Source organism: Kogia breviceps, chromosome 15, assembly GCF_026419965.1.
Source record: "Kogia breviceps isolate mKogBre1 chromosome 15, mKogBre1 haplotype 1, whole genome shotgun sequence".
Classification (NCBI taxonomy): Eukaryota; Metazoa; Chordata; class Mammalia; order Artiodactyla; family Physeteridae; genus Kogia; species Kogia breviceps.
This window is the reverse complement of record NC_081324.1, coordinates 59,978,071-59,991,329: the sequence shown is the minus strand read 5'-3', so window position 1 is coordinate 59,991,329 and position 13,259 is coordinate 59,978,071. Positions and strand designations below refer to the sequence as shown.

At 53.4% G+C, this 13,259-nt stretch overlaps 1 protein-coding gene across 8 annotated transcripts in view; it reads right to left on the bottom strand.

Annotated features, from left to right (window-relative positions):
- Nucleotides 1-13,259, bottom strand: part of MTCL1 (microtubule crosslinking factor 1) — a 129,518-nt gene that overhangs the window by 43,461 nt on the left and 72,798 nt on the right. For 3 of the 8 annotated variants that reach the window (XM_067014527.1, XM_067014523.1, XM_067014528.1), the window contains exons 4-7: nucleotides 10,659-10,718; nucleotides 9,456-9,530; nucleotides 4,014-5,324; nucleotides 2,781-2,936 (exon numbers count right to left, since the gene is read on the bottom strand). In XM_067014527.1, the coding sequence (XP_066870628.1) occupies nucleotides 2,781-2,936; nucleotides 4,014-5,324; nucleotides 9,456-9,530; nucleotides 10,659-10,718 (1,602 nt within the window). The remainder of the gene's footprint in view (nucleotides 1-2,780; nucleotides 2,937-4,013; nucleotides 5,325-9,455; nucleotides 9,531-10,658; nucleotides 10,719-13,259) is intronic. The other 5 variants (XM_067014525.1, XM_059041246.2, XM_067014526.1 and 2 more) reach the window with 3 other exon arrangements.

Genomic DNA, 13,259 nt, shown 5'->3' with positions numbered 1-13,259 from the left:
AGTACTAGTAGTAGTTAAGTTTGGGTGTTTGGCCAAACACCCAAATCTTGTCAAATAAGCACTTAACTTCTTTCCCTTCTCCCCAAACTTGAAAATCTATAAGGCAAAAACCATAGAAAGCACTTCACAAATGGAACTTGAGAAACTGGAATTGAGAAATTTTCTGAACTTCAGCTTAAATTCAGAAGGTTGTTTCTTCTTTTAAGCCACTGATCCTGGGTGTCCTATCAGTCCCTCCACCATCCCCCTTCCCGGGAGGCTAAGGGCCAGGAGCTGAAGGAAATTCACAGGATTACAGGAGTAGTTGGCTGTGCAGACAAACCATGGTCATTTCAAGGGCAATGGAAGAGGTAGTAAAGAAAATTGCTAACAAGGGGGAGGGATGGATTGAGAGTTTGGGATTAGCAGATGCAAACTACTATATATAGAATGGATAAACAAGGTCCTACTGTATAGCACAGAGAACTATATTCAATATCCTGTGATAAACCATAATGGAGAAGAATATGAAAAAGAATACATATACGTATAACTGAGCCACTTTGCTATACAGCAGAAATGACACCCATGCCATGTGACGTGTGTCTTTAACCCAGAGCAGCTTCCCTGGCTGGGCTTCCCTGCTACCTGACGGAAGCTTTGTGCACTGTTTCCATTAGAGCCTCACGTGAAAGCAATTGTTGGCAATGAATTCGGTTACATTTTCATTAAAAGATTTTAAGAGTTCTGCTCCCTAGAACTGTCCATTGTACAATTCTTTAATCCAAAGTAATACTCAAAGACCAAACTGAGCAGTCTGTCAGGGTAACATCCACGCCAGGGACGCAGCAGCTCCACTGAGTCCAGACCCTACAAGCGATCTCCATGCGGCTCTTCTCATAAAAGGGAAAACTACGGAGCCATCAGAGGGGTCCTAGAACATGTTTCATCTTTTAGAAAGTATTTTAATATACAATGTGTTTGTATCCATAATTGAGTTTTCTCTTCTGTGTGAAATGCCTTGGTGAATAAAAAATGAGAACAAAGCATGTTTAACTCCTGAGTAATTCTATTTCCCCTTCTAGAAAACGATGCTCCTGGCCCTTGCCTTTCACGTTGTTTTTTTTTTTTTTTTTTTTTTACTTCCTCATTAAAATGTATAAAATTAAAGGAAACCAGACAGATGCTTAAAAGAAGAAACTTTCCACGGCAAGATAGCTGGCCATACAATTAGTCCCCCGGGTGATATGCATTTGGAAACACCGCCCCCAAGGAGACAGAACTCGCGTTGGAGGTGTCCAGGCCCAGCGGGGACCAGTCCCTGTTGTACAGGCAGCACTCCTCACGGGAGGGGCCGGGGTGAGGAGAGGACTGACCGGGCCCGAGGAAACAGCACTGGACCAAGTTCCACCACCAGCTGGCTGCAGGGTGGGGAGAATTTGCTGGCATTAGAGTGCTTCACACTCTTTCTTCTCATCTGCACAATGAGGGGATTCGTCTGAAGATTCCTTCTGAGCTACCCCGTTCAGTGACCCTAAGTCACATGGCAACCACTAACTCTGCTAACTGACCTATTACGAACATTTAGTTTTCCCACAACATTGTTTGAGTCAACGAGGCATTTTCCTCTGTCCAAAACCACCGCCAGTTTCTGAAGCTCTGCAAAGCACGCGTGTCTGGGCAAGCGAGGCGCGCACACATCACTCCCGCAGGATCCAGCAGGGCCTGGGGGGCGTGTGGAGAGGAGCCCTCTGACACTCCAGAGTGAACCAGACATGGTTACATGGGACACGCCCTGAACGGTGTATCAGAGGAAAGAGGGCTCCAGGGACAAGACCAGGGAGCAACCCGTGGAAAACAAGGAAGGGCCATGGTGGGCAGAGAACACTGGTGTCGACACCCCGCCTCTGGCCATGGGTTTTGGTGCCAGTACCCCGTGTGCAGGACAGGACGCAGACGGGCTGGTCGTGGCCTTATGTGTCCTATCATCTGATGTACTCTGATTGACTAGTGTTTGCTCATTTTTACTGTACATTTATAGTTATAAAATCATACAGGGAAAAAAAAAGAAAATCGGTACCAGCTACAGGAGCTGCAACACTCCTCGTCCTCTCCCCTGCCTTTTGGGAACTGCTCTGATGCCTCAGAGCTGAAAGGTAACATCCCCGCTGGAACTGATGAATGAAGACCCTTCCTCCTGACCTTTTCTAATGCAGAACATGCGGCTCTAACCCTGCAGTAACCTGCCTCAATGGGCAGTGCCAGAGCCAGACGCTCACTCCTCCGGGCCACCTGTCCTTCTGTACTGGGTTGAATTACTTGCAGGGAAGAGCATTCAGTGAGAGGACAACTGTTGCATACAATGGAGTATTTGTGGTGGCTGTGAGCTTTGTGGACGTGGGTTGCTCTGACAACAGACTGCTGAGAGCATCCCTGATTCTGCCCTACACCAGCATGGAAAATGTGGGGCGGGCCCACAAGACACAAGAGGGACACGCTTGGTTTTCAGTCCTGCTTTCCTTACTCTGACAAGAAGCCACAGAGCACTCACCAATCGGTCTCATAACGCTTTGCCCGAGGACCCAGGAGAACCAGTGCCCCCTGCCCTCACCCTGTATGGACCCCTCAGTTCCGCTGCATGCAATGGATTCTGATTCAGTTAAGTCTCCCCTGGTTCCACATCGCCCCCCACCCCCGTTCCGTAGGGGCCTCAGACCCAGGTAGGAACCCTCACACCGACACACGGCAAAGGAGGGGTAGGAGGGGAGGGGGCGTGGCCGCTGGGACCCGCCCCTGCTGACCTCCAGGTTGAAGCAGCTCTGGGCTCCGGGCCGGCAGCTCCCCACGTCCCCGTCGGCTCGACGGTGCAGCTCCCGTGTGGCTCGGAGATGCAGGGGCCCCCGCTCCTCCCCTCGCTCCTGCCCGGGCTGCCACTCCAGCTGATCTCTCAGTTTGGACTGTTAGGTGCACGGGAGGGATTTGTTTTTTGTTTTTGTTTTAAACTTTTAAACAAAACACCAAGGACGAGAGGGCAGGGTGGGGTGGGGAAGGTAGACAGACGGCTGGAAAACTACAGGATGAGGAAAAGCATGACCAGAGAAACCAACGTAAACACAGCGGCCTCGGAGAGAGAAGAGAACAGAGCCAAGATGAGGCTGAGCAAAATGGCGGGCTGAGAGATCTGAAAAGCAAACGGAGAAAGAGGGAGAAGGATGCAGCACGCTGGTTATGAGGCGCATGCGATGGGGACGCATGAGTCAGACTCGCCCGCAAGCGCACTACCCACGAAGGATACGGAAACAAGGCTCCTGCTGCTTCCTCTCTGCGGTCGCGCAGCGAAAGCCACAGTCCAGGGCGGCGCACGCGAGAGCAGTCCTGGGGCTACTCCACTCGCCGCCCGCTGCTCCGGGGGTTCTCCGCCGCGCTCCTCGCCCGGCCGGGCTGTGTCGTAGAGGGAGCGGGTGGGCTGGCTGCCTACGGCCTTCAGGGCTGGACTGTCCCTGGGGCAGCGAACCCAGGCAGGGACGCACGCGCTCCCGGGAAGTCCGCTAATTATCCTGTGACCGTGAAGAGCGTTTTGTACTGGCGTCTGAAACTCCTCTTTGCTTCGTCGTTGGGGTGGCTGGTCGTTCGGGACGCCAAAACAAAAAAGAAGGGACAGACTGCGACGATCCTAGCGCTGCCAGCAGGATTAGCCTTGTGTCAAGAGGGAGGACCTCTCAGCTAAGAGCAGCGGCGGTGCAGTTAAAAATAAGAGGAAAGGGGGGAAAGAAACAAGGAGACAAAAGAGAGCTAAACCAAATCAAACCAAACTGGGCGGGGGGTGGGGGTGGGGGGTAGAGAAAAAAAAAAAAAAGGAGAAACCCAACCAATAGAAAGGTTTTGGTTGAAACTTGAGGCTTTAGTACAGTGCAGGTTTGCGATCATAACCAAGCAGCCGGGGGCAGGATGAGCTGGAGCGCGGCAAGGCCAGCGAGGAGGAGGACGAGGAGGAGCAGGAGGGAGCAGGGAGGCAGAGCCGGGAGCCCCCTTACCTGCAGGTCCGGGCCCGGCTCCTTCCCCGGGTTCCCGACGGGGGAGTCCCGGGACACGGAGGTCACAGAGGACAGGAAGCTGGAAGACTCGGTGAGGTGGGGCAGAGGGGAGAGGCCCTGCCCCAGCCGCTCCACCTGCTCCAGGAAGGCCTGGAGCTCCTTCCTGAAGGCCTTCATCCTCGCATTGAGGGTCCCCAGCAGCTGGGGCTCCTCCCTGGCGCCCTGGCCACCGGCTCCCGACAAGGCCCCACCGCCCTGCAGCGCCGCGTCCGTGAAGCCGTCCGTGTCGGTGATGATGCGCTCCACGGTCCGCTCCAGCCGCTCGGCCTCGTGCCTGATGCTCGCCAGGCGCTCCGAGTCCTCCCGAGCACGGAGCAGCTCTGCAGGGCACTCACCAGCCTCCGACGGCTTCCCGCTGCCGAAGCCCGACGTCTTCTCGAAGGTCTCCTCCGAGTCGCTCTCGCCGCCGATGGGGCCCTCCCGCCGCGGCTGCAGCGCGCGGCCGTCCTCCCCGTCGCTCTCTTTCTTGCCCGCGTCGCTGTCAGCGTCGCTGTCGCGGGGGCTTGGGGCGCGCGGGCCCGGGGGCGCGGCCGGGTCACAGCGTGGGGCGCCCAACAGCAGCACCTGGTTCTCATGCTGCAGCGTCAGCACCTTCCCGCTCAGCTCGCTGATCTGCAGCCGCGCCGCTTGGAGCTCGTCCTGCAGGGGCGGCGGGTCCTGCAGGGGCGGTGGGTCCTGCAGGGGTGCCCCGCCGCCCGCGCCCCCCGCCAGCCACGCGGGCTCCGGCCGCGGCTCAAACTTGAGCTTGCTCAGCTCGTGGGTCAGCTGTCGGTTGTGATCCTCGATCTCGGAGATGGACCTCCGCAGCAGCTCCGCCTCCTCCTCCACGAACTGCAGGTGCCGGCGCAGCTCTGCGGAGGACTCCAGGGAGTCCCCGAAGGGCGAGGTCGGAACGCCGGGCAGGGGCTCCCGGCCCGCGGCGTCGCGCTCGTGCTGGCCCCGCAGGTCCTCCATCTCCGCCTTCAGGCCCCGGTTCTCCACCTCCAGCTCCACGATCTTCCGGCCCAAGATGCTGGCTTCCTCCTCCACCAGCTTTAGCCGCAGCTTCAGCTCAGCCTCCCGAGTGCTGGGCGGCCCACCGGCCTCCCCCGTGGGGAGGGGGCTGTCCACGTCCCCGTAGAGGGCCTTGTACCTCTGCAGCTCCTGCTCCAGCCCGTCCTTCTCCCGCCCCAGCCTGGCCATCTTCCTGAGCATCAGCGAGCCCTCCTCTTTGGCAAACTGGAGCTGGCACCTCAGGTCGGCGCTGTCATCCTGCCAGGAGAGAGCAGCCCAGGGGAGGGTTATTTGAAAATACCAAATGTTCCTGTTTTTGACGATTTCCCTCGCACCTCGCCCCCGACACACAAGCACACAAAACATCGATCTTCCCGTCAGTGCGTGGAGTCGCTCGTTAGAGGGACCACGACAGAGCCAGGGTGAGCCTGGTGACTTCATGGGGGCACCAAGGACTGCTGGTGGTGGCTTTGTCACAGAACAAAGGAAACCAAACAATTAGTTTGGAAAAACGTGCACATGAAAACCATCACCCTGGAGATGAGTGGAGAGGAGTGAATGAGATGAAACCCAGCCCCGACGGCAACGTGGTGAAAACCGCCCCCCCGCCCCCGTTACTTTGTGGGTCCACCCTGACCAGTGAGAGAGCCCAGACCCCTTGCTCAGCCTGGGGCAGGTAGACAGGCCTCTGTGGCCACTTCCACCTGTTGCCACTTACCTCCTACCTCATCAGAGGGGTGGGCCAGCACCTCACAGGTGTTAACAGGATGGGGAGGCCAGGTGACCCCAAATCAGAGCCCGGCTTTGCTGGAACCTGAGACACGCAACCCAACTCTCCTCTCCTCCCCTGCCTCCCCTCCCCCAGCGAATCACAGGGATGGCATAAGGACAAACCATGAGGCGATGGGCACGAGGGTACTTTGGAAGCCGAGCTGCACAGTAAGTACCAAGCTCTGACGGTTAGTATGAAATGCTTACTGCAAACCTAAGCCCGGGTGACTCGCACCCTCCTCTCCCCCATGCGAACTCGACTTTGGTTACGTTCCGCGCCTTTAGTGGCTGTAACACAGCAGGAAATTAAACTCAGAAACCCAAGGCAAGGTGTTAAGTGGTTTAAAACCTGAGAAGCGGTGGTCATCGGGACCCCAGAGGATTCTGGGGGGGGTCACTGGAGCAGGCTCGCGGCTACTAAAAGCCCACGCTGCTCGGCTGAGGTCAAGAAGGCAGTTTCTGGACCGACTGGAAAGTGGACTCTGCCTTCGCAGCGCAGGTCTCAATGCCCTGGAGCTGCGTGAGCTCTTCACGTTCAGTGGCTGGCAACAGTGGCCAGTTCCATGAATCATTCCTCTGTGATTGGCTACCAAGTTTCAAAAGGCTGTCATGGGGACAAAGACTGAGGCAAAGGCTCCCCTGCCACACAGACTCAGTGAGCGCTGGGTGGTGGTCATACCCCGTCAACCCAGGGGAGGGAGAGTCATCAAACCAATCTCCACGGCAAGTCAGCCCCCTGGGGGAGGATGACTCTTCCAGGTCACTTGTGCGCAAACAGGCCCGCAGGGCTGGCGCAGCTTCATCCTCAGAGAACATGGCTCATTCTCCGCCCTGTTCTTGCCGCTCGCTTACCATTGGGCAGAAAGACATAGAAACACCTTCCCGGGTGCCTGCACCTTTCCTCCTTCCACCCCGCTAGACCCCTCCTGCCCGAGCCACAAACCCATGGAAGGAAAGAAAAGCAGAGTGACAGGTAAGATTCAAAGAAAAAATCACAGGCCAGCTGTGAGCCAGAACCACATGGAGAGCAGCCCTGGTGCTGCCTGCGCACCCTCTGCGGGACTGTCTGTCACGCCACCTCTTAGCAGAGGGCCTGTCGGTCCCGCCCCTCTGTCTGGGGCACCAGGGGCTGAGCGCAGAGCCCTGGGGAACCGGCCCCTTATGTCCAAAGCAGAACCCTCAACTCAATCAAGGTCGTTGTGAAGGTCAAAAGGAACGGCATATAGCTGACTGGTTTGTAGGTGGTCAATCTCCACACTCTAGCACGCTGAAGCCAACCTGCTGCTTTGTCTAAAACGGAATTAATTTGGGGAAAAGGAGCCAGTAATTCTGTTTTTTGTTGTTTGTTTGTTTTTCCTGTTCGCACATCAGGAGAGTTATATATAAATGTCACTGGGAGGAGAGCATCGTCTTCGTGATCTAAGAACTTATTAAGGATCTGGTTTGTTTTTGGTTAGGCAGACGTAACAAGGGTTTCTGTGACTAACTGGAAATAAAGCGGTCTGCCCTGCTCAATGGAGCAAGATGGGTTATCACTGCTGGGGTCATGATATATATTTTTAAAGGGCCTACATAGAATACACGGGCTGTAAAAGACATACTATATTTAATCTTAATACTAAGGGGAAAAGCATACTTATTTGATTCATTCATTCCTTCGGTAAATACTGAATACCTACTATGTACCAGAAATTGGCATGTGAAACAACCCAGTTTCTTAGAACTTTTGAGAGTAGAACAATCAAAAGCACCTTTTCAATTTTTGGTAAACATAGATTTCTAAGAAATCTATTGTATCCAAATACACAGAGAGGTCTTTGTTGTCACGGGAAGGAACGGAGTTTGAATAAACTAAAATACAGATCGAGGGAGACAGACTGTCAATACTTTGTAAATGAATTAGTTTGGGGGTGACCAGTCTGGGACAGGAAGACCCTTAGCCCCATCATTAACTTGATAGCCAGTGTTTGTCCTGTGTCCAAAAGCACCTACTAAACGATCCTGTCTCCCCGGAAGCACAGAAATTCACCTTCGTGCCTGGGGACAGATGCAGAGATCGGAGAGGAGGATGTTGCCAGCCACAAGGGAACTCCACCTCCAGCCCAGGACTCAAGCCTGGGTGGACCCAGGGATGGGCAGGGCCCCAGCCGTGACCAGTATCCTGACCCTACTTCCCTGGAAACTCACAACTGGTGAGACCTTGAGGCGGTGGAGGCCAAGGGGCAGAGTCACCTGCACAGTTCAGGATGCTTTTGTCTCAAACCAAGATCAGAGGGTCTCAGGCCATCTCTCCTGAGGGTTTCCCCCAAATGCTGAACCGAGAAATTGGGGAAGGCACATGAGAGGCACATGGAGACTGGGCCTTCCCTAAGGGTTCTGTACTTGGTTGTAAGTACTCATCTGCACCCCCCCTTACACAGGTTAAAAAAATAAAAATAAAAAACCAAAGAGCCCTCAAATCGCCCTGATTTCTAGAAACCTCACACCATCCGCCCCCACCCCCTCTCTACCATTCCCTAGTCTGATTATAAACTACAACCATCCTTCTCTGTCTCCTTGAACTTAAACCCAGGTCAGGTAAAGAAACAAGATTCTATGATAGGGCTTCCCTAGTGGCACAGTCGTTAAAGAATCCACCTGCCAATGCAGAGGACATGGGTTTGAGCCCTGGTCCGAGAAGATCCCACATGCCGCGGAGCAACTAAGCCCGCGCGCCACAACTACCGAGCCTGTGCTCTAGAGCCCGCGAGCCACAACTACTGGAGCCCGTGCTCCACAACAAGAGAAGCCACCGCAATGAGAAGCCCGCTCGCCACAACTAGAGAAAGCCCGCTTGCAGCAACGAAGACCCAACACAGCCAAAAAAATAAATTAATTTAAAAAAAAATTCTATGATACACCCTAGTGAGCACCCAATTCATAGATTACCTGAGGATTGATCAAATATCCAAAAAGCCTTCCTGTTCCTTAAAGAAACTACCCACATATGAGAAATTCTAAGAGATGATTAAAGCATGCTTCATTTCTATGCAACACCCATGCGTTACTAGGCCTGACTAAACCAAGACTCACGCGGTTTTTGACAGAAAGGCCATCTTTGAAGCCAAGGGAGTGTGTGGCTTTAACAAAGGGCTCAGACTTCCTCACTCAGTGGAGGCGACTGGAGCAGTGTTTTTGGAGGTGGGTGTGCGGGAAGTTGGCCTCAGCCTATTCTGGGGCAGGAAGCCAACTCCTAATAGGATGGGGAATCACAGCCTCAGCTAAAGCAGCATGGGCTGGATACCCATCTTATCTTGTAACTGAAGACTTTCTAAAACTCAGCCAAGACTCCAGGGGAGGGGTCTAGGCTGATCTCAGGCTCTGGTTTCAGGAGATGGTCCGATAGCTCCAGGAATGCAGCATGAAAGCAGGTCCAGTAACCTTCCCACGTGACACACCTGGTGCAGGCAGGGAAAGCAAGCAGGGCATGGAGGGGAGGACACACACAGGGCCACCGCCACCACCACCAGCGGAAAGGCCTTGACAAGCGACAGAAATATATCGCTACAGGTATATATTCTTTGGCTTGCAAGTCTGCCGTCTGGCCAGCCCCCCAGCGCTGACTGTGCGTGCGCCTACCTTGCGCCGGGGCGCCAGTTTCCTCTGAGTTCTGGCTGCGGACCTGCAGTTCCCAAGGCGCTCCGCTCCACTGCTCTGCCAGACAGAAACTCCTTGCTCAACGATCCCGCAGGCTGGGCCCTTAACCTGCTCCCGAGCCCGGGTCTCCCCCTCTCCTGTCCCCAGCCTGACTGACCCTCGGGTGAGTGCACTGTACGCTGTCCATCCCGCGATGGGTAGTGATGACCCTTTTAAAGAGAAGCTCTTCCCTGGTCAGGAGCCAGTACGTTGAAACAGACTCAAAGCCCAAGGGGGTTGAAGCTCCCAGTAGTGGGGACGAGAGATTTTAATGTCGCCCTTCTTAGCGGATTCCAAAGTGAGATTTGGGGAGCAGAGACGTGGGTAACAGTTAACCTCTGGCATTCCTCCAGCTCATGCAGCCAGGCCCTCCGTGAAGGCTGCTCTGGGGATGGGGGACTTTGGAGAGGGGAGAAAGCAAAGGGAATCAGGTGTGGGATTCACAGGGAGGCCGGCCCCGGGCCTCGGAGCTCCTAGTTTCCTGGACTTACTGCATCTCTCTAATTAGTCCTCACCCTGAGAGCTCAGGAAGCTGACACCCCAATGATGCCTTGTTCTCGCCAACACCTAATACTAGCAGCAGTTTTTTTTATTTTTTAGAGAAGGAATCCAGAGAAGCGAGTGTTCAGAAAAGCTAAGGAAGTTCTGAAGGCCAGGGCCCATGTGCACGGAAAGGGCCCCACTCTTACCACCTTGGAGAGAACACCCAGTTTTCAATTAGGACAATTAAGACACCCTTCAGTTTATGCATTAAAAAAAAACAACCAACACTCAAAACGATGCTTTATGGATGACCCGACACAACGGCAGCTGTGCTATTTTACTATTTTACTGTGTGAACGTCTTCGAAGGCCAGAACGCCTGCCGCCAGCTGTGAGCACGGCAGAGCCCTGCCCGAACAGCACACAATTATGCTGCTCAGGAAGCCGGTTTGCTCCTCTCCTTCTTGAAGAAATCACCAGCTGACCGGTGCGAGAAACAAAAGAGCTGTTGGTTTGGGAAGACAGTTTTCACCCCCCAGAGGCTCTGGATGAGTCCAGATGTTTGGGCAGCTCGTGTTTCTTTGACGATATTGAAGGCGACACTAACACTTGAGAAAATTCAAAACGAGGAGACGTCGTAACATGAGAGCGGAACGCTGCTTACCTGAGTGACGGCTTTCTTTTCTTTGTACACTTCCCGGCTGCCTCTTCTCTTCAGGGAACTCTGAAATAGATCCAGGTGACATTCTGTTACGGGGAGGGGGGGGGTCACACGTGGGAGCCGGCACTAGGTGGCAGGTCCCCACTGGGAGGGGACACACACAGTGGACGGAGGCTCTTTGTCACTGGAATCAAGAAACAAACTAGAGTCAACAATATAAAGGCAGTCGGGGGAATTCCCTGGCGGTCCAGTGGTTAGGACTCGGCGCTTTCACTGCCGTGGCCTGGGTTCAATCCCTGGTCAGGGAACTAAGAGCTCACAAGCCACGCAGCGCAGCCAAAAAAGTATGTACATATAAAAGAACACAATACAATACAGTAAAGGGAGCTGGGAGAGCTCAGGGAGGTCGTCTTCGCATCCTGAGAGGCTTTAAGTCCTGGTTATTGGATTTGGGGTTTTCCCCAATCCTTCAGTTTCATGAAGGAGGGAGTCTTAGGTCATTGTGACTGTGGAGAGGAGACGGGAAAAGGAAGAGGGTAGGAAGTTTTGGGAAAAAGATATGTAATGCTTCTGGAGCTGCCTTACCTTCCGAATTATGTTTTGTTTGGGCTAATATCAAAATTAACTGCCATTTTCCTGAGTGCCTGTGGTAAGCAGTGAGGTAAAAAGCGGTCGGAGGGAGAGACGGTGGCCCTTGTTTACGGAGAACCCAGGTTGCGACATTCTCCACGAACCCACGCCAATTCCTGATTAAACATACCTCTTAGGTCTTAGCGAGTTCATCATTTCTTCATGTGGGAAGCGGCCAGGCTGGGTCCTGGCCTAGTTTTACATGCGTTACAGCGCACCTTTGCCTGCTGTGGGCAAGAAGTGTGTCTGAAGTAAATCAAAGGGCCAAGGGATGTCTGAGACAGGAGCACGGGGAGGCAAGATAGTTCCCGCTCACGCCAAGCGTGGAGGCAGAGAGAACGGTTGGAAGGAGAGCCAGAAGCTCTGAAGGGAAGACAAAGGAACTTGAAAACCTGAAAGGATGGATGTGATCACAGCACAAGTTAGAAGGAAGCAGTTCGGAAAGTTAAGAGACTCCCCCCACGGCCACCCCCTCCCCTCTGCAGCTTCACCTGAATGAGGGGGACCGGGGTCCCCTGGGAGCTGACCCAGAGAGGGGCAGTGCCCTCTCTGTTTCATACCTTTGCTGCACCCCGCACACCACCCAGCCTGGGAAGGAGGCTCTTCTGCAAGTTGCCTCCATGACATCAGATCTTACGTTAATTCACTCAGTTCTGTGTGCATTACACTGTCTCGATGTCAGAAGGTTAGACCGTGCCATTTACTGGATGAATTTCAGGGTTAAGAAAGAACTGAAATTCTAGCTGCCCCTGAGCCTCTCGGAGGCTGGAGGCCTGGGGAGAAAGGTAATGAGAAGGGATGAGAAAGTAGAGAGTCAGCATGGGGTGTGGGCGCTCCGTGCCCAGCCAAGGGGGGTGGAGGCTTGTCCCCAAACCCCAGCTGCAGAAGCGGCTTTCTTTCCTTTAGCTTTTTCTGTAAAAGCAGGGTCAGACTACAAAGAGAACCACCATCTCCTCCAACAGGTGAAGTTGAGCCTGTCTTAAGAAGGGCTTGAGTTTTTGTACCCTATTGTAAGTAGGTTTCCCAAGATTCTTCACGCTGCAGTGAAGGAGTTTCTTTGATCTGAATGAGCCGAGTGAGATGAACGCTTCCGAGGATTCACTATAGAGAAGAGTTACAATAAAGCATCAGGGAGAGAGGCTGTTCCCGAGGCTTCAGCCTGAGGGGTTTAATTCTGGAACTGTGGTCGCAACCAGGGCCCACAGTGACTGCAGCAAGCCTGCCTTCTGCAAGCCGCCCTCCCGCGTCACATCTTCCAAGGAACGGAAAACAGATTCTGCATTTACTGAAAGAAAACTGTCTGGAAGCCAGAGGAAAGCTAGAAGTGGAGACAGAAGTTTCTGAAAATCTACGCAGAATCACGGTTGCTGCATTTCGATGCTGGAGGAAGGGGCGCTTTCTGGGGAAGCTCCTGCTGGAGGGGCCCGGGCACAGATTCCTCTGACCCGCCCGGGTGTCTTTTTCCCTTGCCCCGCCCTGAACAAAACTGCCTGAGTCCTGTGATCCTTCTAGCGAATCAGGGAACAGGCAGGAGTTTGTGGGACCCCCGACATAGATCTCAGCCACAGTGGCAACTACAACAAAAAACACTGCAAGGATTGAGATTAACCAGCAATTAAACCATAAAACTTTGGTGATGGACATAAATGAATGCTAGATGTCGTGTGATGGGAAGACCTACGTTACAAAGATGTCACATTTTCCCCAAATAATTTTATAAGTCATTTTAACCAAACTCCTGTCTCCAGATATACACACAAAAAGTATGCGTGTGTGTGAGTATATATACATACACACACAAATGCTTTTTGTATATTTGTAAGGGAGATAAGAGGATGGAAGGACTTGACAAAAAGATTAAAAATTCAACTAGATCGGGGATAGGCAAACTTTGGCCGTCAGGACCAATGAACCCACAGCCTATTCTGTGACTAAGTTTTACTGGAGCACAGCCTCATCTATGGATCAGAAAAA